Source organism: Dipodomys spectabilis, unplaced genomic scaffold (assembly GCF_019054845.1).
Source record: "Dipodomys spectabilis isolate Male_0828 unplaced genomic scaffold, ASM1905484v1 ptg000034l, whole genome shotgun sequence".
NCBI lineage: Eukaryota > Metazoa > Chordata > Mammalia > Rodentia > Heteromyidae > Dipodomys > Dipodomys spectabilis.
The window spans coordinates 9,876,586-9,890,256 of NW_024870711.1; the positions used below are offsets into that span (position 1 = coordinate 9,876,586).

Below are 13,671 nucleotides of genomic sequence, written 5' to 3' on the forward strand. Positions count from 1 at the left end.
TACGGATACTACTATACCTGTGGGAGCCCATGCAATCCCCACTGGGGATTGTCATTGGGGATGTCAGGTAGATACACAAGCAGCTCGCAATGGCCACTGCGAAGTGATAAAATGGTTCAGTGCCCCAACCAGGGAGTTCCCCTGGGAGTGGACCCCAGTAAAACTTGCCTTTACCCACCTTTGCCTCTTTCTGCATGGTCTTTTCTCACCTAAAACCTTACAGAATCAGTCTCTGGTTTCTTCTCAGGTAGCTGTGTGATTTCTATACCCACAAACTTAGGAAAAGTTTTATAAACCTTTCCTAACTAGTTTAATCATTACAAAGAAGGAGCTCCAGTAGACGGATGCAGTAGCAAGATATATACAAAGCACATGGAACAGGAGTGGACAAGGTGGTAACCCATGTTTCTCTTAGCATTTCTGACTACTTTACAACATGTCCTTCAACTACAGTAGCTATTCATTATTCTAATTTGGGGACAAGGACCATTTTTATTTACTTTTGTGGGGTGGTGGTGATGGTGTTGTTTTTAATTCTGAGATGGCTGATCAGGCTACTTCCGACTTGGGCTCAAGCAATACTCCCATGACAGCCTCTCCTGTAGCTGCGAGTACAGATGTGTCACCATACCTGACCCATTCTGGGTAGTTCCTCCCAGCACCCCAACACCCCGGTGGTGGTGTTTTGTGTATGTGGTACTGGGGTTTGAGCTCAGGCCCTTTTATTTTAAGACCAAAGTACTAAGGAAGAATACTAAAACATACTGGGCTGGGAGGAATCACCAAATGGTTCAAACTTTATCTGAAATTCCACTAGAGACCAGAGAAGCAAAACATTCAGCAAAGAAAAGGCCAAACCCAAAAGAAACACCTACTTGATTCTCCCTCACTCCCATCAGACCCAAGACCCCTCTGTGAACCTCATCTACCAGGAAAACCAAAGACTCATAACACAGGAATATGGTCTATGTGAAAGGAAATAACTAAGTTCTTCCAAGGTCACCAGGGGTGCTAAGAAGTGTGAAAACCGTCCTTCCTAATTAGGGTGAGAATCAGTTCCTTCAGAGGCAGTTGGCAAGGCATGTGCGCCAATCACCACCCTGGAAGAGAGGACCAGGGCTGCTACGAAGCCTGAGACCACTGTACTTTTTGTGTGCCACTGGTTATCAACCAAATTCCTAGGATATTAATGGGTAATACACCAAAGCAGCTGTTCAGTGGCTGACTGCTTCCATTTCAACCCTGTCTGTTACCTGCTCCAGCTGTTTCTGAACCATACTCTGCTGCTCTGTGACATGCTTGAGCTGCTCTGCATCTTCTTCTGGAAATTCTCTCCCTGCCTTCTTGGCAGTGCGCTGTTTTGCTGAAAGGGCTTTCTTAGACTTTCTGTGTGCACCAATTTGTTCTTCAAGGTACTTCTGCTGCATTTGAAGGAGCTGTTGGGTCTCCTGAAGCCATTCTTCATACTGCTTACGCTGAGAGTCATCTGAGGGGAAAAAACAATCAGAATTTCATCTGTGTTAATTTTCTAGAAGGGATCAAGATTAACTGCTATTTCCATTTTGTATGGAAATATAGTTTCACCATGACTATTTAAAAGAAAATTAGAAAACAAAAATTTAAATATCAGACAGAACATTATGTAACTATGTAGTAGCAGATTTTAGAAAATATTTTACCAAGAAAGCTAGAGAATACATATTTAGGCTATCAGTTAACATATACAAATTACAAATCGAGTCTTCAAAATTCAGAAGACTTTTACCTAATGAAATGTTTTTACCTATAGAATTATCAAATTAGCAAATCTACTTATCCAAACTACATTATTACATTGTATGTGCATTTTTACTAATTCAACTTTAGAGATTGTGAAGAGACAAAAATCTATCCCTTTAAGGTCCAGAGCAGAATTAGGTAATCATATCCATGCTAACTCCCCTTAATTTATAAGGCTTTCCTATTTTGTGACTAGTGAAAAGAAAATGTACAGAACAGAAGGAGGGAGACCAGAATGTTTTAGAAAGGGCAAGTTTGAAATCTGTTTTATAAGAGAATATGAATATTGACTGATAATTTTTATTAATTTTGTAACATTTTTATAAATAAGGGCGAAGCTAAAAAAAGTCTTTTCTGTCTCCGATTGCTCATACACCTCCCACAAATAGACACATCTCTTCATCTTGTATCAATATTCTCCTTATTTTCTAAGGGCACTTTACTCCACTAATGCCAAGTCCCCAAAAAAATTATCTCATGTAATGAAAAATTCTGAGTATACCTTTATAACTCACTACAAAACAAAGAAATGAATAAATACAATCCTAAAAGGACATTCATGAAAATAACATCAATAACAGAATATTGTCATACATTAAGAATCCAACCAAAGCCCATGGGCACAATAAAGCCAGAAAAAGCCAGTTGGTTTCAGTGGTTTGCTTGTTTTAAATGCAAATATAAGGTTCAAATTATAATCATAATTAATGTAGGGGAATTTCAAAAGGTCAGACTTTGGGTTTGTTCCTAAACCCAGAAGTTCCAGTACACACATAAACTGGGAATCTAGTCTTCTAAATTTGAAGGGCATTTTTCAAGAACAGGCTTTTTCACAAGGTTTCAGAAGTTCTGCTTCTGGTAGAATGAGACCTACCGCAAGGAAAGCCTTTCTGGTTTCTGGAACCAGGAGAGCAGAGGTGAGCAAAATGAAAGATAATGGTGAAAAAAGTTAGCTAAACAGTCTGAAGATTTCAGAAAGGTTCAGTCTGGGGAGAACTTTAAATACTATCCTGAACCACCTTGGGACCCCTAAGGATAACCAGAGAGGGTTCGGTGGCATCTGCATACCTGACCTTCACACCATGCTGCAACCCAACTACCTACTGGGCATAGTCCCTTCTTGTTCCCATTGCAGGTCTCTGTCACTTAGGCAGACTGTCATGAGTAAAAAAATGCTTTAATTTATAGATTGTAAAGTGCCCAATCTACAAACAAAAATAGCAATAATGTTCAAGAGAATGGGGAAGATGAATTTTCTGAATTAAAATATTTATCTTTTAGTTCTTCATGCACAGCAAAAGGGAAAAAATAGTAATGACAATACATGCCTGGAAGAGAAGATGCCTTACAGGACAGTGGCGCTTGAGAGAAGAGGAGGAGGGCACTCAGGCACCTGGGCTCACAGCTACACTCCTAACTACCTCCGCGTGTTCAGAGAGTCAAACACAGAAAGGCACACAAGCAATCCCCAGAAAACATGGAACTTATTAGATTTATACTTACTGACAAAGCCTGGACCAAAATTTGGAGGATTAGGCCTAGAAATCTGATGTGTTATACTGCCATCCTAAAATAAGTAAAATTTACAAATATGTTTAATTCCATACTTCAGTTAAAGGGGGGAAAAGTTACATAGATGGTAAAAAAAATAGATTTAAAAAAAAAACCTTTAATTTTCTAAGATATCGTTAATTTAGGAATTTTATAAAGACTAAGATGACTCAGTGGGGTGGCAATCTTAATTTCTGAGACTCTCGTTCGATCTCAGCTGAAAACCAGTAATACCTGAGATTAAAAAACAACATTCACCCGAAAAATGCGACAACAAATCAAATATTCTTAATATTGTTAAGAGTATCATACAAAATTGTACTCCCATGCTCCTGCCGAACTGATAAAACAACACACGTTCCAGATTTACCACACACCACTCCACTAAGCTCCCCAACACACACAAATAAAAGAAGGAAAATACATGAATTTAAAGTATCAGTCTCATCTTCTAAATAGTCTTCCGTGAGGGCAACTTTTAATAAACTGTTTTTTCCGTCTCATAATTCCCTAGCAACTACTTCATAAAATGAATTCTGAAAACTAGCTACCTAGTTGACACAAGTTCTGTCATAACATGAGCTGTGCGCAGGCTAACAATTTAAAATGATCGTAGTCATCAGGATGTCTTTTGTATAATCTTTATAACAATACAGGTAGTACTACTATTAGAAAACAGGAGAACCTGCTTCATGGTGATACTAGAGTTTGATCTCAGAGCCCTGTGCTCATTCAGCTGGCCCTCACATTTGAGCCATGTCCTCCATCATTTTTGCTCTTTTATTTTGGGGGGGGGGGGGTGGTATCCAATACTGGAACTTGAACTCCGTATCTGATACTTTTGCTTACTGGCTGGCACTTTACCACCTGAGCCATGCCTCCAACCCCTGCTCTCATTATTTTTGAGATAAGGTCTCTTGCTTCCTGCTTGGGCTGGCCTGGACCTCTATCTTCATATTTGTGTTTTCCACATAGCTAGGATGATAGGCACACAGCCATCATTCCAAGCTACTGGTTGAGATGTGAGCTCCTGAATGTTTTTGCTGCTTTGGCTGGCACTGAACCTTACATATCCAACTCATCTCCTCAAAAAAACAAAAAAACCCTTTGCTATAAAACCCATGTTTTTTGAGTGTACCAAATGGTCTCTTTTGTTTCACTCAGGAAAAGATAAAATAATTAGCATGATGAATACAAAAGTCTAATTTTCAGGGCAAAAATAGAATTCCAAAAGGATATAAAAATACAAAGGTTTTTTTTTTTTTTTTTTTTTTTGCTTTCCCTAAGCAGATAAATAATGGGGCTGAGCACAGGTGGCTCACACCTATAATCCCAGCTATTCAGGAGGCTGAGATCTGAGGATCAAGGTTCAAAGCCAGCCCGGGCAGAAAAGTCCATGAGACTCTTATCTCAAATTAACCAGCAAGAAAGTCAGAAGCAGAGTCGTGGCTCAAGTGGTAGAATGCTAGCCTTGAGCAACAAAGCTCAAGGCCCGTGTCAAGGCCCTGAGTTCAAGCCCCAGGACCATGCACGCGTGTGCACGCACACACACGCACACAGACATAAGTGAAGATGTGGCTCAAGTGGTAGAGTGTCAGCCTTGAGTGGAAAAGAAAAGTAAGAGTACAAGGCCTGGAGTTCAAGACCCAGTACCAGTGCATAAGCACAAAAGCACACGCGCGCGCGCGCGCACACACACACACACACACACATCGTGGGGAAAAATATACAAAAGGAGCATTTCTAAACTTTTAAGGCATTGCTTGACACAGAATATAGCATAAAGATTTATACGTCAACCTGACTCTGCCAAACCATAATATATCTATTAGACTGAATTCAAACAGTATTTCCTACTGTTTCAGTAGCTTTACATGTTAAATATAATAGATTAATTCCAAAGCCAAAGACATGAAGTCTTTCAGGAGTAATAAGTTAATGAAAATCCAGAAGCCCCAAGTCCTTAGTTTCCTGCAAGTAACTTCCTTTCTGTTTCTGAAGGTACAGAACTTCAGAAAGGATGTCCAATTCTTAAAACCTTGTCTTTTGTTTAAAAAAAAAAATCATACATCTTTATTGCTCCTGTACTGCCAGTGAGTTCTGACAGGGTCCAGGGCAACTACTCCACCCTAGAAGGGGCCTCACTCAGATTGTCTTGGGGAGAAACAGGACCATACCCCCTCCAGAAGTGAGTGACCCACGCAGCATTACCTGAGCAACAGCCTGGGGTACCAGACTCTGTCCGTCAGTGTTCTGTGGCCCAGCCACCGGAGGGCCCATGAAAGGGAATCTGAAAGTGGGAAGCACTGGGTATCAGATAAGGAACATTTACAACTAAAATGACCTCACGTGCTGACGGTACTCATGCAGGAAAAAGAAGAGCACTGGCTCTTCCCTCTCTACCCCACATCAAGTATGGACTCGGTACTTGCATGGGGCTTGGGATAAAAAATTAATTCACAAGGACTAGGTAAATCTCTCCCCAAGGACCAGTAAGGCTGTATAAGAAACTACTGCCTGAGGTTGAACCTTGAAAGCTTTCACTGGACCCACAAGGTCTTTGCTTGCTAGCAAGTGCTCTACCACTTGAGTCACAATTCCAGTCATATTGTGATAGATAGGATGGCATGTTTTTGCCTGGGGTTGGCCTGGGACCCAAATCCTCCTACTTATGCTTTACAGGTGTGTGCCCCCATGCTTGACTCACTGGACCTGAAAATGATATAAATTCAAGCCTTTAGGATAAAAATATTTAGCTGTTATATAAACTAAGTTTTATGTGTTCCAATCTTGATTAAAAATGAATTGAACCCGGGCACTGGTGGCACACGCCTGTAATCCTAGCTACTCAGGAGGCTGAGATCTGAAGATTGCAATTAGAAGCCAGCCCAGGCAGGAAAAGTCCATGATACTTGTATCTTCAATTAACTATCAAAAAGCCAGAAGTAGGACAAGTGGTAGAGTGCTAGCCTCGAGCACAAAAGCTCAGGGACATTGCCCAGGTCCTGAGCTCAAGTGCCAGGACTGGCACCAAACAAACACAATTTTTAAGTGAACTGAGCTCAGTGGTAAAGTGTTAGCCTAACCTGCACAAGACCCTACGTTCTATCCCTAGTACTGGAGGAATCCAAAAGAGAATTGGTAGCTGTTTACCTTATTATATTCTAAATGAAAGATGTATCTCAATTAAGATGTTTCACACGTTTCCCTGTATCTCTGTATCTAATGATAAAGCAAGTGAAAAACTGGAAACTGACCAATCTATACGGTTAAACTTCTTGGTGAAATGTTATGTATTCTAATTAAAGTCATAAACAATTTACAGAAGCATCGTGGCTCATTTGAAAGTATGTTCTCAATTACAGTTATATGTTCAACATACTAAGACATACATACAACACAATTTAAAAACACATTCCAAATATTGAACAAAAGCTTTTAATTTTAAGCCCTATTAGACTTTAGATTTTAAACTTCTTTACTCAGAGCTTGGATTCATCACCCTTCACACACACTGCAGTGTGAGTTAACACAGAGGCTATGCACCGCCGCAGTCCTCACCCAAAGGGTCACACTATTCTCAGAAGGGGCTCATCGTTCCACTTTCTGAAGAAACATGAGAAAAAACCAAAGTACCACTACACACCTACCTGGTAGAGATACCACACTAAAGCACTAGGTGCTCAAATAACTAATTCTGGGGCCCGAATTTTAAACTAAAGGCTAAATAAAACCGAGCACATCTTTCTAGCCTGACTGCGGGTATAAGGTACAAATGAGTTATAATATTATCAGCAGTATGATAATTGTCTTCAGTAGGAAACTAGTCAATTTTCTATCAAGAGTTGTAGATACCTAATAGGTAACTGCTACTCATTACATTGCAATTAGTTATTAGGCTCACTGCTATACTTGTTAATGCATTATAAGCATATCACCAATTTAATCAGTAACTGTGTCTCAAATGTAGGGTTTCCTTTGCAATAATGTATGTTTTTATTTCCTGCAGATAAATGTTTTAAGAAAAATGGGATGCTAAAAGTGTCTATGATAGAAAGAGGTTGAGAATACAATACAGGGATCAATGGTACCAAACACTGCTCAATAAAGAAAATCATTGAAAACCACTGTTACTGTGTTCTCAAAAGTACCTCCAGAGTATCTCAAAAGCTGAAAAGAACTACATGCTAAGGTCTGAAATTCCTCTGAAGCATATTTATCTTAAATCTATGTACATTTTTATATTCAATTCTGAAGTAACTCAGATTGCTTTTTTTGGTGGGGGAGGGGGTCTGGTCGTGGGGCCTGAACTCTGGGCTTGGGCGCTGTCCCTCAGCTCTTCAGCTCAAGGCAAGTGCTCTACCACTTGAGCCACAGCGCCACTTCCAGCTTTTTTTTTTCCTGCTTATGTGGTGCTGAGGAATTGAACCCAGGGCCTCATGCATGCAAGGCAAGCGCTCTACCACTGAGCCACCTTCCCAGCCCACTCAGATTGCTTTTTAACCATTTTTTTCCAACAACATTATTCAGGTAATTTGCAGCTTTATGCTTCTTATTGTATTCAGTGGATCAGAATTAGCAAAATGCATAACCCATGCATGAGTCTCACCAAAAACACAGGCATGCAGTACCATCCTTAGATACCCTCATTCACTACGTCTGCAGTAGAGAAAAGAAACCTAAATGTAAAAGCTTACTACATAATTGTGATGGTGGTCCTTATAGAAATCTAAGAAAAACTAGTGTGGCTTTTAGCCTTAGGGGTCAGAATTAATTTCATAATCACTCTAATAATTCTAATAAGCCTCTTTTAATACAGAATCTCACTTTTCTCCTAGGCATTAACACAAAACACACTTTCCAGCTCCTAATATCCAACTATCCTGTATTGATTCCTCTTCAGTTTCATTCCTGATTCAGTTAATTTGGGGATATTTTATATTAGAGCTGAATGACTTAATACCCCATTATCTTTTAACAGAAAACTCTCTGCCTACATAACCAGTTTTGATTTCCTGATTGAGTCAATCTTCCACATCTTTGTATGATCAGTTTATTGGGTTTGCCCTCCTTAATAGTCTACCACATCTGATTATATGCAACCAATGTAAATAGTCATTTATTTCTATGTTCTATATTCCAGGTTGGTTGTTTGGTTTTTTTGGTCAGTCATGGTGCTTGAACTTTGGGCCTGGGCACTGTCCCTCAGCTCTTCAGCTCAGGGCTAGCACTCTACCACTTGAGCCACAGTGCTGCTTCTAGCTTTTTCTGCTTATGTGGTGTGAGGAATCAAACTCAGGGCCTCAAGCACGTACTCTACTACTGAGCCACCTTCCCAGCCCTGTTCCAGGTTTTAAAGTGTCTATATGCTCTCTCTAGGGCCAGCAATTAGGCCATGAGCCTTCAGATGTCCAATGAGAAAAAGATCATCTCTACCTACCTGTTCATCACCATGGGCGGCATGCCCAGATTGCTCTGTGCCATCACTTTATTTATGCCTTTCAGGGCCACCATTTTGGCTTTCATGATAGGATCTGTAATTGCATCAAAATCTAAAAAGGAAGTGCATTTTAAAGTTACAGATATCACAATACTTGGTTGAAGTAATACAAACTATTGCAAACTAATAAGTTATTTATAGACTCTTTCACCTGACCCTGTAACAATCACTACAGGTTTCTGTAATACATCAGGGAATTATGAGCTGTTAACAACCATACCCTGAAGTTAAGGACGTCAGTTAAAACAGGAAGTCTACCAAGTGTACTGATAAAAATGTAAAGGCCATAAAAATGAGAATATACACCCACTAGAATGCTTGTATTTCCATTCTTCAGACAAGGACACTTGTTGACTGTTCTCATACTCAGAGGCAGACATTTTGACCACATGGATCTTTGTTACTATTTTTAAAATTACTAAGCCAATGGGAATGAGAGACTTGTTTGAAAATAAATGGCCAAGTATTTGTTGTACACAAAACAAACTTTTTTGTCATAATTTTCTTAAATTTTATTTTCCCATGACTCAGAAATGATAATAATGGCTGGCAGGCCCACCTAAGAAGCTGCCTCAAGTTTCTATGAAACGATACCATAAATAGTGAAATTTTATGTGATTTGCAACCAAGTTGTAATTAGAAAGAATTGCTTTCACTTTCAAGTTTCAGGAGGAACAGAAAAATTCTCAGAGTTTTATTCCAAAGGAAATTTCTGCAACCCACCCTAGGGTCTACAGTAATAATTCTGAGACAAAACAGACTTCCTACCAATGTTAGGGAAGAATGGTTCTGACCGCTGACGAATCATGGCTTGCATTTGTCTTTGTTGCTGTTGTTCTTGCCTCTCTTGATCCAAAAGATCCTGCAGAAGCAGAGGCTGTTCCTCTAGAAGGAGGGGTCTCTCTCTATTCTGCTGTTGGGTTAACGTCTGAGGAATCATTAGCTGTTGAGGTCCAGACATGCCAGTGGTACTGGACGGATTTGTGAGAGGCACATTTTGACTTGTAGGCTTTCCTGTCCCCACACTGTGGTTAACAGTTGACTGAGCCTGAATGAATCCTGGATTTACTTGCACACCCTGAGAAAAAGCATGGTTTGCCCTAGAGACCATTGTTACATTAGAATTCATGGAATTATCCAAGAGAGGGCCAGGTGGTGGCATTAAGGCAGGAGGTAAACTTGCCACACGGCTAGATGGTGAAACTGGCAAAGCTGGTGTGGGAGACCCCAGAGGCCTAATGTCTGAATTGTCAGTCTTTTCATTAGCAAGTAAACGTGAGAGGACCGGAGTGGATCCCATGATATCACAGGTGTTAGTCCCATCCCGAGCGGGCAGTGGTGAGGAGCCTTGCACAGTACTGGTGTTGGAGCCAGCACTTTCTCCACTGGTTCTCTTCTCAAGCAGATCTGGATCAGAAGGGAGCAAAGAAGTCTTTTCTCCATCACGCAGGTCTGGCTGAGCAGAAGCCTGTGAGCATGGAGTGTTCACACAATCTTTACTCTCATCCCCTTTCTCAATGTCACATCTGGCTTCTTCTTTACAATGTGGAGACCCAGTTTCTCTCTTTATCTTCTCACTGGTGGCAGTGGAATTTTTCTGTGGTGAATGGTTATCAGAGAGAACTACAGCTTTGTCTTCTTGTTCCTTTTTTTTTGTTTCAAGAGATACACATGGATTATCTAGCTTATCATCCATTGGAACATTAAGATCCAGCTCCTCATTAAACATGCTCTTCTTATCCCCCAAGTCAAGTTCTGGGTCTGTGTATGCAATGATATCAAACTCTCCTGACCTTAAGAGGTCATCAAGGTTGGGATCATTTGTTTCCAAATTACCTAAAGTATCCAATTCATCTCCTTTTCCATCTTCTGGGTCCAAATTTAAATTTTCAAGATCTTCATCATCTAAGTCTTTGACTTCAACACCGTCAAGGTCTTTAACATCTAATTCTTTCACAGAAGGGTCATCAGAGTCTAGTTTTTCTTCTAGACTATCAGAAGACTGGCTGGCTATGTGCAAATTATCAGATGTTGTTTCAACTGGGGCAGATGTGGACATGGAAGCTTCAGAAAACTCACTGCCCAAGGGATGATTCAGAGGCCTCATAACCATAGAAGTGGGATGAACAGGATGACTTTGTTCTTGTCGAGATGGCGGCACTGGTTCCAAATCAGGATGTGCCGGCAGCTGAGGAGGTAAGCCTTGGGGAGGTCTTCTCATGGCATCTGGATGTCTGGGACCTGGGAAGTCTGGCCGTGGAACGAAGTTTCCATGTCGTGGATGAGGTGCCTCTATCATGCTTCCGGGAGAAGCAGTAAAGGGCAGCCGTGGTCTCCCATCAGGGGCCCTATGCCTCAGCTCAATGAACGCTTGGCCTAGTATGTTGTGCTGCTGAACCGGCAGCCCCTGGGGAGGGAAATGCTGGGGAAGCCCAGCTGGATTACTCATTGCTGAGTTACTTAAAGGTCTCGACATTTCCACGGACATTGATCTTCTTAGGTGTGGGGGAATTCCAGATCCTTGCATTTGCTGAGGAGGCACAAGAAAACGATCCTGACTGGACATGGTTCCATGACTACCTCCAGGAAATCCAAATCTGAAACAAACAAGAAAACCAAAGTAAATACTAAAGCATTATGCTGAATTCAGAACTGTGTTGAAAAAAGGAAAAGAAGTTTTAAATTATAGATAAAAAGGATTACTACTGCTAAACACAAAGACTTTTGAAACTGGAATAGAAAGACTTTATAGGCATTGGTACATGGCAAAGAGACTGGTATATGGCCACAGGATACACTAATAAACCCATGTGCTTGCAGGAAGTGAGAAGAAAAAGATAAAAGAAAGAAAAAGAAAGGTAGGAACCAGGCACTGGTGGCTCATGCCTGTAGTCTGATCTACTCAGGAGTCTGAGAACTGAGGATCAAAGTTCAAAGCCAGCCTGGCAGCAAAGTCTATGAGACTCATCTCAAATTACCCACCAAAAAAAGCCAGAAGTAGAGCTATGGCTCAAGTGGTAAGAGCGCTTGCTTTGAGCAAAAAAAAAAAAAAAAAAAGCAAGCTCAGAAACAGTGCCCAAACCCTGAGTTCAAGCCTCAGGACTAATACCCTCCACCTCCCCCCACCCTGCAAAAAGACACAACAGGAGAGTAGGCATAGTTTGTAAAGATGAACCATACGCATTATAGGACTATCTTATCTAACCCTAGAAAGAATTACAGGAAATTAAAAAAAAAATACAAAACACAGTAATGGGCATAAATTATAACTAAGGTGGAAGAAAAAGGAAAAATAAAGGCAATGATAAACTCAAAGATACAGATACTAAGATGAAATGAGCTAAGAATTCTCTCCTTACTGTAAGTAGGGCATACATTTGGCATTGACCACAGTACAAACACTTCAAAAAATGAAACATTGTCAAAATTCATCACTGCTAACTTTACAATCAGATCCCATTACAAAAAGTTCCTAAAGGGAATTAATTGTCCTTTCAATCAGAAAGTGACCATACAAATTTCATATTTTTTTTAAATTAAAAAAAATTTTTTTTGTGAAAATAAGTGTACAGAGGGGTTACAATTACATGGGCAAGTTCATATTTTTTTAAAGTAGAAAGAATAGAAATCTGAGGAGAGGACAAATCCCATCGTTGGTCACGTAAGATACCTTGCCATAATGTGTTAGCTACATTTTGGAAGCAGTGATCTGACTGGTATTGATAAACTGTATCCTAATCACTGCCACAATACCAATTAATTCTGAATAACAAAGAGGATGCTGCTAGAATCTTTGAAGTTCTTGGAGGAAGAGAGTTTCATGACTTAGTGGAAAACAATGATTCTACCTCACAATGAATAAATAAAAGCAGTAATAATGTCTTGATAAGTAGTAATTCCATTTGTCTAGTTCCTTCTAATAGCAAATTTAGTTATTAAAATTTTTTTTTGTCAGTTGTGGGGCTTGAACTCTGGGCCTGGGCACTGTCCCTCAGCTCTTCAGCTCAAGGCTAGCACTCTACCACGTGAGCCACAGTGCCACTGCCAATTTTCTGGTGGTTACTTGGAGATAAGAATCTCACGGACATTCCTCCCTGGGCTGGCTTGGAACCACGATCCTCAAATATCAGCCTCTTGAGTAGCTAGGATTACAGGTATGAGCCACTAGTGCCCGGCTTTTTTTTTTACAGTACTGAGATCTGAACTCAGGGTCTTATACTTGCTTGGCAGATGTTCTAAGAGTTCAGCCAAGTCCATTTTGCTTCATGTTGAGGATATGGTCTCATGCTTTTGCCCAGGCCAGCCTGAACTACAATTCTTTTTATGATTTCTGAGTAGCTGAATGACAGGCATGCACCACAGCATAGTGCATAAGAGCCTCACGAACTTTTTGCCTGGGCTGACTTTGTGAGTAGCTGGGATCAGACCCATGAGGCACTATACCTGTTTTTGTTTTTAATAGCAATTTACACATGGAAGGAAGTTAAAAGCGTTACCTGAACCCATGAGGTCTCATCCCCATACCAGCAACATCAGGAGGATAGGGTCCACGCTGACCATATCTAGGTCCTAGCGGGGGAACAACTGGAGAACGCACATTCCCAGGGTAGGGAGGTGGAGGTCGAGTGAAAGCCTGGTTGATACTCTCGGGCTGCCAATGTGGAAGGGGCACTGGATGGGGCATTCCTGTTGTATCTTGAGGCCCTTTTTCCTGGCGACTAGCAATCTTCTTCTGCTGCTGCTGCTGGAGGATGATTTCACGTAGCTTCTGCCGCTAAATAGAAAAAAAGAAACAAAAATTACTAGAATTTCTGATTGTCAATAGGCTTTTTAAACCCGAA

The 13,671-nt window shown here is 40.6% G+C and overlaps 1 protein-coding gene across 1 annotated transcript in view; it reads right to left on the reverse strand.

The window, feature by feature from the left end:
* Positions 1-13,671, reverse strand: part of Kmt2c (lysine methyltransferase 2C) — a 239,075-nt gene that overhangs the window by 31,390 nt on the left and 194,014 nt on the right. The window contains exons 37-42 of the mRNA XM_042677114.1: positions 13,327-13,604; positions 9,599-11,427; positions 8,771-8,882; positions 5,542-5,620; positions 3,283-3,346; positions 1,254-1,486 (exon numbers count right to left, since the gene is read on the reverse strand). Of these exons, the coding sequence (XP_042533048.1) occupies positions 1,254-1,486; positions 3,283-3,346; positions 5,542-5,620; positions 8,771-8,882; positions 9,599-11,427; positions 13,327-13,604 (2,595 nt within the window). The remainder of the gene's footprint in view (positions 1-1,253; positions 1,487-3,282; positions 3,347-5,541; positions 5,621-8,770; positions 8,883-9,598; positions 11,428-13,326; positions 13,605-13,671) is intronic.